Source organism: Narcine bancroftii, chromosome 2 (genome assembly GCF_036971445.1).
Source record: "Narcine bancroftii isolate sNarBan1 chromosome 2, sNarBan1.hap1, whole genome shotgun sequence".
Taxonomy (NCBI): domain Eukaryota; kingdom Metazoa; phylum Chordata; class Chondrichthyes; order Torpediniformes; family Narcinidae; genus Narcine; species Narcine bancroftii.
This window is the reverse complement of record NC_091470.1, coordinates 157683488-157701038: the sequence shown is the minus strand read 5'-3', so window position 1 is coordinate 157701038 and position 17551 is coordinate 157683488. Positions and strand designations below refer to the sequence as shown.

Sequence of the window (17551 nt, the reverse complement as noted above, 5' to 3'; positions counted from 1 at the left end):
AATTTTTATGAATTATCATTAGAAATTACTCATTCTGTTTGTTTCATACTTATTTTACCAGTGCTTTTCTAATCTCCTCTACAGCACTTTATATATTTTTGGTGCCCCTTCTTGTCTCCATGAAGTACCTACTCCAATTTCAACTTCATTACATTACTCAAAATTTGACATGTAGCATAATGAATAATTTAAAAAACACCAAGTTGTTTGAAAATACGTACACAGCTGAAATGTTCTGACGATAACACTGGAGACTAATTGGCTCTACACATTGGAATTAATTCAATCACATCAGAATAGCACAGATTCAGTATTTTGTGAAAAGTATGAGAAAGTTTCAAGTTTTGCATTATAATTTCCAGACTAATAAATAGACCAAATAGATCAAATTTTTCAACACTGCCAAAAATGAATTTGCATCACTAAAACACACTGCTCTCAAAGCTTTGAGGGAGGAGATGAATAGGTAAGGATTTATTTTTTACTGCAAAATAACAAAAACTTTGAACAACTATTAGAAAGTCAAACAAACACATCAAAACAACTCACTAATTGGAAATGGTTTGCATTAGTAGTTTTTAAGAAACAAAGATAGGGCCACTCCTGTAAAAGTATTTGAGGAAGCAGAACCGTGGTGACCTGGTCAATGTAGTGGTTAGTACAACCAATCAGGACCACTCTGTCTGTAAGGAGTTCGTATATTCTCCCTGTGTCTGTGTGGGTTTTCCCCAGGGGCTTCAGTTTCTTCCCAACATTCAAAATGTACCAGTTATGTAGGTTAATTGGATGTAAGTTGGGCAGCACAGACTCGTGGGCTGAAATGGCCTGTTACTGTGCAGTATGTATGTATAGCAGGTAAGGCTGTTTAAGAAGCAGCATTCTTAGTAAAATTACAGTAAAACTAAGAAAGTTTACAGAAAATTACAGTTTAGGCCTGCCATAAATATTGGGCCAAAATCACTAGTACTCTCTTCTTAATGGTGGTTTGTTAGAGAACCATTAGCAAGGTACTCTTTGTGGGTGAGTGTGATCTATACACTTCCACATGAAAATCAGGAATCCATGGAGGTCAACTGGTGGTGTATCATATCTGCTCTGCTGTAGAGTCCAGGAGTTAAACTGAACTAAGACAGAAAATTGCTCATACTGGACCTTCAGTTACATGTATAGGTGACACAAGTAGAACAATTTCAATCTTTAGATAGGGCTTTGGATAGTTCCTTGACACTCACTTAACTAATGACATATCGGTGACACACATCTCCTCACTCGTCAGGAAGCCGCAACAGTGACTGCTCTTCCTGAGAAGACTGAAGCGGGCAAGGCTATCGACTACCATCATGTCAACCTTCTACAGGAGCTCTATCGAGAGCCTCCTGGCCGGCTGCATCATAGTATGGTTATGGTTGCTGCAGAGAAATGGATTGGAGGTCAATCCATTGGACCACAAGAATGGCAGAGATCACTGGAGTTTCCTCCCCCCCCACCCCATCGATGTGATCTAACGGGATCATTGTCTGAAGAGGGCGCACAAAATCATTGAGGACCCCCTACCGCCCCACACACGGCATCTTTCAGCTACTCCTGTCAGGAAAGGGATACAGGAGGATCAGAGGCCAGCGCAACAACTGTACCATGAAAGAATGAAGGTAGAGTGCGGAAGTCCAGTAGTAATCAGTAGATACAGATTCATGATAATTGGCAAATGAAAAGGGGGGGGGGGGGTGGAGGAGAGAAGAGAGAGGGTAGTGGGAATAAGATTTTTGGGGCATTGTAATTTCCCTACTGTACAAGGAGGGAAAAGTAAAATCAATTTTGAAAGAGAAGAAATAAGCATGTGGAAAGGGGAAAAGAAATAAAGGCTTTCAAAAGGCAAAGATTGACCGAGTAGCTCTTTCAGTCTAAGCACTTAATACAACGGGATGAACGGCTGCACTGAAATAAATTACAATACAGTCGAAGTCTGGATTGGATTGGTCCAGATTCTTGGACAATACTTTTAAATTTAAGGAGGAACTTAAAAAAAGAGATAAGCAGGTAAAAGTTTGATACTTCATTCATTAGCTTCTTTTGTCAAAACGAGCAGTTTTTTAAAAAAAAGTGTGGCCGCTTGTTGCCACTGTGGTGCTTACGCGTGCACAAAAGCCCGCTAAATTTAAAAAGCTTGAGAGTTTTTGAAAAGTCCGGATTCTCAGGTGGTCCATATTTCTGGCACAGGATTTTTGGACTTCTACCGTAGATTCAAGTCTCTGCGAATCTTACTGTTCAGCACAACTTGAAAAGCATGTACCTGTTCTGGCTTTAAAAGAAAACACTGCTGGAGGTAAACTGAAGTTCAAATGAGACTGTACATAAAAACAGCAACTTTTACATGAATAAAATCTTGTCTTCGCATTCCTGGCCTCTGTCATTCAGCCAATCTCCATGAGAACAGCCTTGGCTAAGCCTGGAAAAAACAGTCTTCAGAGAATGCATCTGTTTATCTTCTACATTAGACCCAATTGCAGAGTGAAAATCAAAACCTTGCAGGGAAAAATCACTGGCTAAGGCTCATTAGTGTCACAATTTGGCAGCACAGTAAACCATCAGCATAATGCTTGAATTTGCTGCTGTGTTCCTTCTATATACAATTCGCTTCCTTCCTTGCATCAGATACACAGGACTCCAAGTACAAGAGTGGTTGATTGAATGCATTCAATTGATCAATGTGGAATGGAAAAGGAGAGAACAGATGCTGGAATCTGTAGCAAAGAAATAAACTGCTGGAAAATCTCAGCTCAATGAGTAGGATCTGTGGGGGTGGGAACTGTCGACTTTTTTGGGTCAAGACAGCATCAGGATAGAGTTCCTGCAGCAGCTTGTTTTATTTTGAGCCCATGACCATGGGTTTTTGGACAATATTCAACTTTAATAAAGCTGTCATTGACCACAAAACATATTCACTTAGTTTAAAGTCTCATAGAACTACACAAAGCTCTTGGGCTCACGAGTCCAAATAGCATGTGTTTGGAGGGGAATTTGTCGGTAGTGATGCTCTCATTCACCTTCATTATTTGTCCTTCATGGTGGTACAGGGAGATGCTGATGGAGAATCTGAGCAAATTACTGCAGAGCAACTTGTGGATGAAATACAGTAAGTGAATGTCTGTGGTGAAGGTAATGGATGTCTAAGCGATTGATGGAATGCCAATCAAGAAGACAGATTCGGACATTGAATCTTCCAATTTCAGGAAACCACTCTCTTCTTCCAAGCTATTCCTCCCCTCTTTCCCCCACCCCGCTGTATTGTTTGTTCCCATTCCTCCATACTCCCACCCATTCCCATTTCTGGTTTGATCCATTTCCTTCCACATTTCACTCACAAGATTCCACCCATCTTCAGTTCCATCTGGTCCAATTTGTTCTTCACCTCCCATAATAGCTTTCTTTATATTCTATTATCACCTTCTCCACTTAACAGATTTCAGAACTAGTAGGCATTTGTATCCTCATCAATGACATCGCTGTCTTCAACCTGTAACTTATCTTCTTCCACCTGATCCCCTTTTATTTTTAACCTCTTGCCACTCTCCCTTTGTCTGGCACTTCTGCCTCCCCATCTGTCTATCATCCCTTACCCCTCCATGGCTCATCAATCACCTGCTGGTCCCTGTCCAACCCCTCCCACCCTGTCCTCATTATACCGGCCCTCTGCACTCCCAGTTTTGATGAAGGGTTTCAATCATTCTTTATCTCCCACTGATGTTGTTGAACCCATTGAGTTTCTCCTGTAGATTGTTTTTTTTTGCTCCAGATTCCAGCATCTGTAGTTTCTTGTGTCTCTGAAAAGGCAGATTTGATGTTAAACCGTGAATTTCTGGAGCTAAATATTAACTTAGGCAAGTGGAGAGTATTTAATTTCCTTCTTGACTTGTGCAAGATAAGCCACTCACCCACTCTTGGAACCACAAAACTTTCTGTTTTGAACAATAAAAGTATACCTTACAAAAACAGAAGAATATAACAATACCTGTCTAGTCAGACTGCCACCAAGGTTCATTGTCCCAGAACCTGTCTTATTTGTTTGTAGCCAAAGCATGACTGTGGAGGTCAGCTTGTAGTGAGCAGTACGTCCACTTGATTTCTCCTGGAAAACGCATTGAAGAATCATTTGGTGAAACTACACAAATCTTGTTCAAATATGCAGATTTTGAGAATTGGAGAAGCACAAAATGCTTTGCTGCATAATAAAAGCAACAGGTATAATCGTATCTTTCAAGAGAAAGCAGATAAACAAATGAAACATAGAATCATAGCTGTCCCAGAAGACAAGAGGGCAGTAATAGTTCATTTTTAATTGTTTTAACAAAGAACTGGCCTCCACAGAGTAAATATCTGTGGTTATTATATATCATGAGTAGTGGCAGATTAACTACCACCTGGGCTAGGCTAAGGGTCCCCTGACTTTGTCCCTCTGCCCCACCCTTTGTTGAATAGATTAAAGTTAAATTAAATAACATATTAGGGGTTTTCAAAGTGGTCGATATTGACCCCTTGGGTCGATGGGACTATCCAGGGGTTGGAACAATGGCGGGGGGTGTCGAAAGAATTATAGAGCCTGACATCCCCCTCCAGCCGCCCTCTCCCCCCTTTTAGGCCCCTTAGGCTTCTTACTCAGCCTAATGGTTAATCTGCCACTATTCATGAGTGGTTTCAGTGGAACACAAGGTTGCATATTGATACATGAAGCTGTAAGGAATTGTGTTAGGCAATGAACACAATGACAAATCATTAAAAAAATTTGTACCTTAACCAATTAGATAGAAATATATACAGATAGACCCCAACTTACGATGTTTACATTTGGCTTGAAGAAAGAAAGTGGTGCAGCCAAATCTGTAAACAGCTCAAGTTGGGGAAACACAGTTAATCATACCTTTGGAATAAGTCAGTTGTAAAGACATAATGAAGCTACATAATTGAATAACACATGACAAATGAAAGAGGTTTAAAAAAAGATCAGTAATATAATGCAACAAATTAGGAGCTAAGGAATATTCATATTTACAGCTCACTGAAAGTATGATGGAGAAGTTATACAAGTCATGAGAAAGTACCAAGAATATTAGTCATTATCTTAAAGGTACAAGAATATTAGTCATTATCTTAAAGGTACAAGAATTTTAGTCATTATCTTAAAGGTACAAGAATTTTAGTCATTATCTTAAAGGTACCAGAATGTAAATTGAAGGAAGTTGTTTTGCAATAGTAACAGCGTGGACTAGAATACACAGATTCATCAGAATACTGAAAAAGGATCAAGCTTTGAGAACTAGGGTGTATACACCTGGTTTACATTCCCTTGAATATACAGGTTGAGCTATTGGGTCGAAGATGCAAATATGTTTTGCAGGGGAATCTGAAATAAGATCACAAAACCTTGACATTAAAGCTACACCATTTGAGAGTAAAATTGTGCAATATTCCTTTTTCCCCCAACAGATGAAGCTCCCTTCACAACACCCTTCACAAAAGAATGGATGCAAAGTTAATTTTAATTTTCAAAAATCAAAAATGGCGACAAGGTTCAGATCAACCATGATTTAATTGTATCGGTACTATTGCTTTGCAGCACAAATCCTTTTCAGTGGAATTGTGTCCATTAAATATAAATTATTCCTCTGTATTTTACAATCATTTTGTAAAACAAGGTGCAGGAAAATGACTGCAAATCTTGGTCACTTTTAGAAGAATCAGATAGTTCTGGGATTCCATGCTGAAATGATGTGCAATATGTTAAGGTGTACCACGATGACAAATTCACTGAAGGCCTGAGCTTAGTTGAGTAAATATTATGAAATTTTATTGTGCTTGAATTTCAAGACAAGGGACCCAACTTTTGATAGGTTTCCTTGAGGTTTTGGTATGATTTCAAACATTCTGCCCAGGCAAAGACCAACACCCTCATTACGAGTTCTTCTTTGGAAAGCAAACAAAGGTCTATGAAAAGTAGTGGCTCTCCCTTTTGTTAATGTTTCATGCAACATTAAAGCAGAGGGAGAATTAGATGACAGCTAGAAGGGAAGACATTTTGAGCTTTGAATTATAGCGCAAGTTCCAAATCTGGACATTTTGAGCCTTGAATTATAGCGGATGTTCCAAATCTGCAGTATGCAGTGAGTTACCTTAAAATAATCTGTCAACAATCAATATTAAACAGCACCCTAGCAATTGCTTTCATGTACCTGAACTTCCACCACATGTATGGAATCCCAGCAGCCTTTGATCTTTTTTGATCCATCACCAGCCTTCTTAATCAGTATCACGCCAGCAAAGCCATGGTCTAAGTCCCAGAGGTAGACAGAAGAAACTCCTCCTTCAAAATATCTACCAGAGAAATTTACAAGTTACATATTGATTTCAAGGCCTCAGCAAGAACAAGCTCAAGCATTTAAAATCTCATCTTTATCAGCCAAGTTCATAAATTCAAGGCTTCAGTATTCCATTTTCTGAATTGTTTGTTTATCGAGACCTTCAATTTGCAGCTTTTGTATTCAGTAATATGAATGGAGATAATGCAAACCAGGTGATTCAGCATCGAAATGGGAGGACAACGTTGGGAAAAAACATTGTTATATTCCCTAATGATTACAAATATCCGAGAGTTGAATATTATAGTTGATGATAAAATAATGCAGAATGTGATTACTTTTGTCCATGGTGAACTTAGGACAACTGGTTGATTATGAAGGTTACAGAAAATATATGGGCTTAGTACATACAAGGACCTTCTGAAGTGATACATTTAATGATCACAACTTTTTGTTCATAATATTCTACAAGCATTAATTGGAATACATCTATAACTGAAATGTTCATTGCCCTTGAATAGGAACATGCATCACAGATCTTTGTAAGGGTGAAAGCATTCCATTCCATTTAACTGGTAAGGCTGTTTGGAGTCAATGTTTAATGGGTATATATAATCAAACTGATGAACTTCTAACACCAAAAAGATGTTTTGAAGAACTGTACTTTTAGCATTTTTTTCCTTCTGGAAAATCTTCAAAGAAATTTGTAAATATATCTTAGCTGTCAAGCATCTTAAAGGCAGTCAATTAAAGGTTGTTAAACGTATGAAACTAATCAAAGGCTGACAGTTTTTGAAGGGTCAATTTTACATTGAGGGTTAGTGCAATTAAGACATCTGTGTTATTTTGAAATTTGGAAAGGAACAAAGCTTGAGAACACAAATTATATACTTGATAAGTTCATTAGCCTGTTTAAACTTGCACATGTGTGTCTGTTAATTTGTATCCAGAACTACAATCAGATGGAGTGAATACCCTTCAATTTGATAGGTGACATATTCCAGCATGTTGGAGTACAGGAACTCTTAGCTTGAATGCGAGTCTCATTAATTTACAGCTATTGGTCAAATACCATCTAGTTTATAGGGCAAGTTCTGTTTTGGGTAATTAATCTGAATTCGAAAGAAAATTTCCAAATTAAATTCCTAAAACTTAATTTAAGAATGAACACAGAACTAATTATTTTTTGACATTTAATTGTTAGCAAGACTTCTGAAAGGCTCACTAATTTTCCACAAGTTGTCCGGCAGTGCAAACACCATTACTCAAGTATCTACAGTAGCTGCAGAACATTACGTTGATATACTTTAAAATGACCATGCAAGTTTGTGCAGCATTCAATAAACAACAGAATCAGACCCATGTGGCACTCGGAATAGAAATAAGAAGCATTCAGAAATTAAAAACCAAGCACAATTCCAAAGAAGAGGTTGAATATCAAGTATTAGAATAGATTTTTCTCTCTCATGTGAAATAAACCAAACTAGATTTTGTAAAACTTTTGGTTAGCGTTGCATTCTAGCTCAACCACTCTTAACTTTTCTTTTGACTCTGGTCCCCTTAGGACTCTTTCCCTGTAAAGCAGTCAAGTTTTGGTTTCTTCTCTACTTCTCTCTTACAGATCCCATAAAAACACAAAAAGTTATGTGAGGTGAAAACAAGGCTTTTACTTAAATGTGCTGAGAGCCCTGGTGAAGTGGGGGTGTCACAGGGTCCCTGTTGAGAATGGGTGTTCTAGATCCCAAATAATAGTAACTTAAAACACTTTGCCACTAACTAGTGTCTCTTTAAGGCCTTCTGTTTATATCCTCTGTCATTTTTTTTTACTGCCTTAATTTTGGATGACTTATTCCCAAACCACATTACTGGTGGCAACGCCTGGAACTACCAAAGCACAAAACCTCACCATCTCTTCCAAACTTTAAAGCTTGATTAAAACCTTTCTTATTGATCAAGATTTTGGTCACCAGTGCTCCATGCAGCTCTATATAAATTTTTGATAAATAAACCTCACAATTTATACATGAAGAGGTTATGCTCTGCTAAAGTTTTCATTTTTAATCTGTTCAATTGTTGCTTCTAGGAATATTGAAATAAATCCTTGAAGTTCCATCCCCAAGGATTATTTGCAATGACCTGGAAATTATTCTCCTAGGGTGAAGATGTACATCTGTAGGAAATACCAACAATAATTCGTACATAATTATGACTTGAACATGTTCATAATCATAAATCTTTTTTTATCCATCCATTAATGGCTGGAGTGGATCAAAAACATAACAGTCCACATTTTCAGACTACTTTTGACAGCCACACCCATAGCCTAAGAGTAAACAAACTTTAAAGACATACAAGGGCTCTTGTGCACATACAGGCAGGTGAGAGGACATACACACATAAAATTAGTGGACATCATCAGAAAATAGAGTGCTTCAGCACACATCCATTTTAAGTTAATAATAGAACGACCAGATCAATCTAACATTTTGAGACCGCTTCATTTATTTGACTGTTGTTGGAAGAATAAGGCATGATATGAATGCAACTTTGCAGAGTTGGAAAATCTGTTGTGCATTAACTACAATGGAAAACACTGTCCGGTTTCAGCACATCTTAAATGTATAATATTCTACAATGTGATAGTGGCATTCTGTCAAACTTCATATTTTGCCAATCCCTCCCCCCATTATCCTCGAACATTCTACCAGAGGGCAGAGCGATTTTCAGCTTTTATAGACAAGCCTTGCTCCTTGTAAAATATGCAAACTATACATATTAGACGACACAAAGTCTGTTCTTACTTAATTTACAATTCCTTTACTGACACAGATCAGTTTAGGTTTGATTCAAATACCCCCTGTCTGGCTATTTACATTTCAAATTCTATTATATTTTTCTGAAGAAAGCTTGATAATTGTCGGATATTCAATGACTATAGGAAACCTTAATTAACCTTGATTCATCACCCTTAAAGGATGATTATTCATGCCACTCTATTTGACACTGCAGCATAAAAAAAATAAATCGTATTATTTGTCATATTTTTCCAATGTGAAGCATTTGATTCTGATCTGTAACAAGGTCAGAAGTGGCACTGTTTGCTGCAATACTATTGTGATTGCAGTTAAATGAAATGCTAACGGTGAAGAGATACATGCTAAGAGGAGCAGCATAGTTAGTGTACCAGTTAGCACAACATTATTACAGCGCCAGCGACCCAGGTCTGAATCCGTTGCTGTCTGTAAGGAGTTTGTATGTTCTCCCCATGGATGCATGGGTTTCCTCCGGATGCTCTGGTTTCCTGCCACATTCCAAAGCTGCATGGGGTTAGTAGGTTAATTGGTCACATGGGTGTATTTGGGTAGCGTGGGCCCGTGGCTGTGCTGGATCACCAAATTTGTCATGGTCACGTACTTCCCTTCACCAAGAGCAGTGCTGGATGCCGCTGATAATGCAAGCAAGGCGACACGCAGAGCTAACAGCACGCATGGGCAGGTGTGTTAAGCATCAGTGTATGGATGATGAATCTCAGAAGTAGGAGGAGAGGGAGAGTGTCAGGATCACCCGTGTGGCAGGTCAGAGGGGTTGAGCTGGGTGGTGTTTGGGGAGTTGAAGAATGCAATGTTGTGTCAAGTGAATAATATAATAAAATCGACTTCACGGTGTGCTTTAGGAAATGAGTGAGTGTATTCTTTATTTGTTTGTAAGCTGTGGTAAATCGGTGCCGTTACAAATTTAAGTTAAACAGATTGCAACGACAAGTTGCCACAAGCATCAGCAATGGCAATTTTCTCATCCACCCTCATGATTTACACAAGATCCACACCACTGAACCCCAGCCCCACTCCCACACAACCACTCACCCCCCTCCAAAACAATGCTCACCCTTAATCCAATATCACACTGCCACCATCCTTACCACTGATGTCTTGGGTGGTACCACCAAGCAAAATGTTTTGTGGGGGGGGGGGGAAGAGCAGGGTGGAAAATCATCCATACTATTAATACTAAGGCAGGCTGGACATCTTGTCAATCTACACAGGTTTAATCTGATTTCAAGATGTTGATGATAGGGGTTTGGGAATTATGTTGTCAAGATGATGCCATGCAATGCAACAACAGTGCTTGGGGGGAGGCAGGGAAGAGAGATTCTGTAACGATAGTGTTGAAGTGAGGACTGGGGACTATTTGAAGCCGTGGCTGCTATGGTGACGGTAGTCTCATTGCAGAGGAGTGGAAGATCATGAAGGATGACAGAACAACAATATTAATCAGAATTTATTGTCATGAACATATCACAAAATTTGTTGCTTTGCAGCACCATTGCTCTAAATTACATTTAAAATAAATAAGTTCAAGAGAAAGAGAGATAGTGTTTGTGGATCATTGTCCATTCCGAAATCTGATGGCAGACGGGAAGGAGCTGTCCTTGTGCCACTGGGTGTAGATCTTCAGGCTCCTGTACCTCCCTCCCAATGGTAGCAGCATGAAGGGGGCATGGCCTGGGTGGTGAGGGTCCTTGAGGATAGAGGCTACTTTCTTAAGACCACCACTTGTAGGCGTCGTTAATGGAATGAAAGCTGATGCCCATGATGGCACTAGCTGAGTTTACAACTCTCTGTATTTTTTTTTCCTCCCTGTCCTCTACATTGGCATCTCCATACCAGAGAGTGATGCAACAAGCCAGAATGTTCCCCATGCCGCAGCTATAGAAATTTACACAAGTCTTTGGTGACATACCAAATCCATCAAATTCCTCACAAAGTATAGCCACTAGCGAGCCTTTTTCGTGATTGCATTGACATGGAGGCCACACAACAGGTCATCAGAGAACTTGACAGCCAAGAATTTTAAGTTCTTATCTCTTTCCATTGCTGACCCCTCAATAAGTACTAGTTCGTGTTCTCCTGATTTACCCCTCCTGAAGTCTATAATCAGCTCCTTTACTTTGCTAACGTTGAGTGCAAGGTTGTTGTTGTGAGAACACTCAACTAGCTGATCTATCTCACTTCTGTTCATTTCCACATCGCAGTCTGTGATTCTGCCGACGAGTGTGACGTCATTGGCAAATTTGTAAGATGACATTTGAATTGTGCCTAGCTACACAGTCATGTTTGTAGAGTGAGTAGAGCAGTGGGTAAGCACGCATCCCTAAGGTGTGCCTATATTGATTGTCAGTGAGGAGACGTTCTTTCCAATTCGTACCATGGTCTTCTGATGAGGAAGTCAAGCTTCCAATTGCAGGGGGGCATCGTTTGGAACTCATTGACCAACACTGAGGGCATTATGGTGTTAGAAACTGAGCTGTAGTCGATGAAGTACATGTTGCTGTTGTCCAGGTGATCCAGAGCCGAGTGGAGAATCAGAGCTATTGCATCTGCTGTGAAATCTGTGATGGTAGGCAAACTGCATTAGATCCAGATCTCTACTTAGGTACATTTTAATTCAGGCCATGACCAACCTTCCACACCATTTCAACACAGTTGATACGAGTTATTGAGGCACCTCACTCTGATTTTCTTGGGCACTGGGATGATTAATGCTCCTTATGAAGCAGGTGGGTACCTTTGACTGCAGCAATGAGAGATCGAAAAAATCTGTGAACACTCCAGCTAGTTGACTGACATGGATTTTCAGTACCCTGACAGCTACACTCTCGGCACCTGACACCTTACGAGGCTCAGCCTCGAAGAATATTCTGACATTGGGCTCAGAGACAGATGTCACAGGGTCATCAACTTGTGCAGGGATTGGGAGGAGTCACGTGATGGAGTAGTGGCCGGTAGGGGAACTCCAGCCCTCTCCAGAAAAGTAAAAAAAAGGTAGGGAAAAAACAAAGTCACTAACACAGAAACCATAACAAATTGAAAGTGAAAGTGTGGAGAAAATAGCAGCAAAGAAAGAAAAACCAAAAACAACGTGAAGAAGAAGGAAGGACGTCGGAGGTGGAAGGTGAAGGCCTTACCGGTAAGAGGAGCCCCGCCGTGGAGAGAGAAACCCGCTCCCTGAGGTCAGTGGAAACCCCGAACTCAGGACTACAAAGATGGCTCACGGAGCCAAACAAAAGTGCGCAATGATTCGCGCATGCGCGATGCGCAAGACAAAAATCATCACCGACGGGAGGGGGGACCAGCTGAGGAGTAAATCTCCACAGCTGAAACAGACAAGTATAACACAACAGCAAGACTCTCAACAGGAAAACAGAAAATAACGGGAACAAGAAGGAAGAGAATAAAAATAAGAAATCAAAGAAACAACAGATGACCAACTCAGAAGAAGAAGACCAACACCAAGACACTTTTAATAAAAATAAGAAGACCAAAAATACCCAAAATAAAATAAACAACCCAACAAGAAAATCAGAAGAGACACAGGTAAAAGACACAGATCCTGGAGTGGACCCAGAAGAAGAGGAGGGAGAACACAGAGATATGGAAGATGAAGGTAAGGGCAAGTACATGGATATATTTTTTTTAAAGAATATATGGAAACAGTAAAAGAATGGCAGTCACAAGAATTCAGTGAAATAAAAAGAAGAATAAAAAGTACAGAAGAAAAAATGAATAGATTAGAGATGATCATGACAGATATAGGAAAAAGAGTGGACAAGGTGGAAGAACAAGAAACAGCCATAGAAATGGAGGTAGATGACTTAAAAAAGAAATTAGAAGGATCTGATAAAAAAGTTAAAGAAACACAGGAGCTGTTAGCTCAGAAGTTAGATATAATGGAAAATTATAATAGAAGAAACAATATAAAGATAGTGGGCCTTAAGGAAGATGAAGAAGGCAAAAATATGAAAGAATTTATAAAAGAATGGATCCCCAGGGTCCTGGGAAGACCAGAATTACAGGAAGAAATGGAAATAGAAAGGGCACACAGAACAATAGCCCCTAAACCACAACCACAACAAAATCCAAGATCCCTCTAATAAAATTCCTAAGATATACAACAAGAGAAAATATATCGGAGAAGGCAATGAAAAAAATAAACAACAAAAAACCACTGGAATACAAGGGTCAAAAATTTTTTTTCTATCCAGATATAAGTTTTGAACTCCTGAAGAAGAGGAAGGAGTTTAATACAGCAAAAATGACCCGATGGAAAAAAGATTATAAATTTATGTTAAAATACCCAGCGGTACTTAAAATAGTTATCCCAGGGCAGAAAAGCAAACTATTCTCAGATCTGGAAAAAGCACGAAAATTTGCAGAACAACTACAAAACAGACAGAGAGATGAAGAGATGTAACAAGAACAAAAATGACAAACTATATATATATGTGTGTGTGTGTGTGTGTGTGTGTGTGTGTGTGTGTGTGTGTGTGTGTGTGTGTGCGCGCGTGTGTATATATCATCCCTAACGTCGAAGTACTCGAGATGGCAGAGGTCGACAGCATCGAGTCCACGCTGCTGAAGATCCAGCTGCGCTGGGCGGGTCACATCTCCAGAATGGAGGACCATCGCCTTCCCAATTGTCCGCGAAGCCAAGCCAAAGAGAGAGAGATCGAGAGAGAGATCGAGAGAGAGATCGAGAGAGAGATCGAGAGAGAGATCGAGAGAGAGATCGAGAGAGAGATCGAGAGAGAGATCGAGAGAGAGATCGAGAGAGAGATCGAGAGAGAGATCGAGAGAGAGATCGAGAGAGAGAGATCGAGAGATCGAGAGAGAGAGATCGATAGATCGAGAGAGAGAGATCGATAGATCGAGAGAGAGATCGATAGATCGAGAGAGAGAGATCGATAGATCGAGAGAGAGAGATCGATAGATCGAGAGAGAGAGATCGATAGATCAAGAGAGAGAGATCGATAGATCGAGAGAGAGAGATCGATAGATCGAGAGAGAGATCGATAGATCGAGAGAGAGATCGATAGATCGAGAGAGAGAGATCGATAGATCGAGAGAGAGAGATCGATAGATCGAGAGAGAGAGATCGATAGATCGAGAGAGAGAGATCGATAGATCGAGAGAGAGAGATCGATAGATCGAGAGAGAGAGATCGATAGATCGAGAGATGAGATCGATAGATCGATAGATCGAGAGATGAGATCGAGAGAGAGAGATCGATAGATCGAGAGATCGAGAGAGAGAGATCGAGAGAGAGAGATCGAGAGAGAGAGATCGAGAGATCGAGAGATCGAGAGAGAGATCGAGAGAGAGATCGAGAGAGAGATCGAGAGAGAGATCGAGAGAGAGATCGAGAGAGAGATCGAGAGAGAGATCGAGAGAGAGATCGAGAGAGAGATCGAGAGAGAGATCGAGAGAGAGATCGAGCGAGAGATCGAGCGAGAGATCGAGAGAGAGATCGAGAGAGAGATCGAGAGAGAGATCGAGAGAGAGATCGAGAGAGAGATCGAGAGAGAGATCGAGAGAGAGATCGAGAGAGAGATCGAGAGAGAGATCGAGAGAGAGATCGAGAGAGAGATCGAGAGAGAGATCGAGAGAGAGAGATCGAGAGAGAGATCGAGAGAGAGATCGAGAGATCGAGAGAGAGATCGAGAGAGAGATCGAGAGAGAGATCGAGAGAGAGATCGAGAGAGAGATCGAGAGAGAGATCGAGAGAGAGATCGAGAGAGAGATCGAGAGAGAGATCGAGAGAGAGATCGAGAGAGAGATCGAGAGAGAGATCGAGAGAGAGATCGAGAGAGAGATCGAGAGAGAGAGATCGAGAGAGAGAGATCGAGAGAGAGAGAGATCGAGAGAGAGAGAGATCGAGAGAGAGAGAGATCGAGAGAGAGATCGATAGATAAATCTATATCTATATCTATATCTATATATATATCTATATATATATAGATATATATATCTATATATATATATAAAAAAATAGGAGTATAAGTAAGAACTAAGAAGGGAAAAAAAGGGAAGAAAGGAAGTAAGGAGGGAATTAAGAGAGTGACCTTTGTTATATATGAAGATTAAAATCTTTTCTTGGGGGGCTGGGTGGGGAAGAATAACAGTCACTGCGAAATCAGTTGACGCTTGTGAGCGGATTCGCAAATCCAATTGGAGAGGGGAGATGTGGTTGCCCGACAAGGGACGAAGGGCAACTCAGAAAGGGGAGGGACTATTGGGGTTAAAGGAATTTTAGATATGAGAATAGTGGAAATATTTTATGTTTTAGAAATGTTGTCTTATAATGTGTTCAAAAAAAGAAAGCAGAAATGGATAAGAATGGAAGATGGTGATGAGGAAACGGAAAGGAAAGATAAACAAAGTATGATATAACTATGTTGAACTATATGACTTTAAATATTAATGGAATACATAACCAAATCAAAAGGAAGAAACTGTTAAATTTACTGAAAAAAGAAAAAATTGATATAGCATTTGTACAAGAAACACATCTAACTGAAATGGAACACAAGAAATTAAAGAGAGATTGGATAGGACATGTAACAGCAGCATCATATAATTCAAAAGCCAGAGGAGTAGCTATATTAATCAATAAAAATGGACCAATCAAAATAGAAGAGGAAATAATAGATCCAGCAGGGAGATATGCAATGATAAAATGTCAGATATATTCAGAATTTTGGAATTTACTCAATGTATATTCACCTAATGAAGAAGATCAAAAATTTATGCAAGATATCTTTTTGAAGATAGCAGATATGCAAGGGAACATGCTAATAGGAGGGGATTTTAACCTTAATTTGGACTCAAACATGGATAAAACTGGAAAAAAAACTAACAGAAAGAACAAAGTAACCAAATTTATAATTAAATCGATGGAAGAAATGCAACTTTTGGATATATGGAGGAAACAACACCCAAAGGAAAAGGAATATTCGTATTATTCGGGTAGACACAAAACATACTCAAGGATAGACCTATTCCTGTTATCAGCCCACATTCAAGGGAGAGTTAGGAAAACGGGATATGAAGCTAGACTATTATCGGATCACTCACCCCTGTTATTGGTAATAGAGCTAGAGGACATCCCACCAAGAATGTATAGATGGAGATTAAGCTGAAGAAGGACTACAATCGGGAAACAGAACAGTTGGAAAGGGAAATAACAAATACAGAAAAAGAATTAGCAATAAAGGAGATACAACTAAAAGAAGAGAATTGGCAGACAAAAAATTAAAATATGAAACACTACAAACATATAAGGTGGAGAAGAACATAATGAAGACAAAACAGAAATATTATGAGCTAGGAGAAAAAACACACAAAATTCTAGCATGGCAGCTTAAGACAGAACAAATTAAAAGAATGGTATTGGCATTAAGGAAAAAGGACAAACAAATTACATATAATCCAACGGAGATCAATGAAAACTTCAGGGAATTCTACGAACAACTATATCAAACTGAAAACGAAGGGAAAGAAGACAAAATAGATGAATTTCTAACTAAAATTGAACTACCGAAATTACAAACAGAGGAGCAAAATAAATTAATAAAACCATTTGAAATAAAAGAATTACAGGAAATATTAAAAAAACTACCAAACAATAAAACACCAGGAAAGGATGGATTTCCAATAGAATTCTATAAAACATTTAAAGACTTATTAATTCCTCCCCTCCTGGAAGTAATCAACCAGATTGTTAAAACACAAAACATACCAGATTCATGCAAAACAGCAATAATTACAGTAATACCAAAGACAGGGAAAGATCCATTAGCACCAGCATCATATAGACCAACATCTCTACTTAACACAGATTATAAGATAATAGCTAAACTATTAGCAAACAGATTGGCCGACTATGTACCAAAAATAGTAAATCTAGACCAAACTGGATTTATTTAAAAAAAGACGAACAACGGACAATATCTGTAAATTTATTAACTTAATTCATGCAGTAGAAGGAAATAAAACTCCAACAGTAGCGGTTGCTTTAGACGCAGAGAAGGCCTTTGACAGGGTAGAATGGAATTATTTATTCAAAGTACTACAAAAATTCAGCCTACCAGAGCTGATTAATTGGATTAAAGCATTATATAAGGGGCCTTTGGCGAAAGTGACAGCAAATGGATATATATCAAAACAATTTAACTTAAGCAGATCAACAAGGCAGGGATGTCCACTATCTCCCTCACTGTTCACGTTAGCTATAGAACCACTAGCAGAACTGATAAGAACAGAAAATAAAATAAGAGGAATAAAAATAAAAGAGAAAGAATATAAAATCAGTCTATTAGCATATGACGTTATAAGATACTTAACAGAACCAGAAATATCAATAAA

The 17551-nt window shown here is 39.1% G+C and overlaps 1 protein-coding gene across 3 annotated transcripts in view; it reads right to left on the bottom strand.

Moving 5' to 3' along the window:
• Positions 1-17551, bottom strand: part of capzb (capping actin protein of muscle Z-line subunit beta) — a 115573-nt gene that overhangs the window by 16637 nt on the left and 81385 nt on the right. For all 3 annotated transcript variants that reach the window (XM_069918847.1, XM_069918846.1, XM_069918848.1), the window contains exons 5-6: positions 6225-6366; positions 4010-4126 (exon numbers count right to left, since the gene is read on the bottom strand). In XM_069918847.1, the coding sequence (XP_069774948.1) occupies positions 4010-4126; positions 6225-6366 (259 nt within the window). The remainder of the gene's footprint in view (positions 1-4009; positions 4127-6224; positions 6367-17551) is intronic.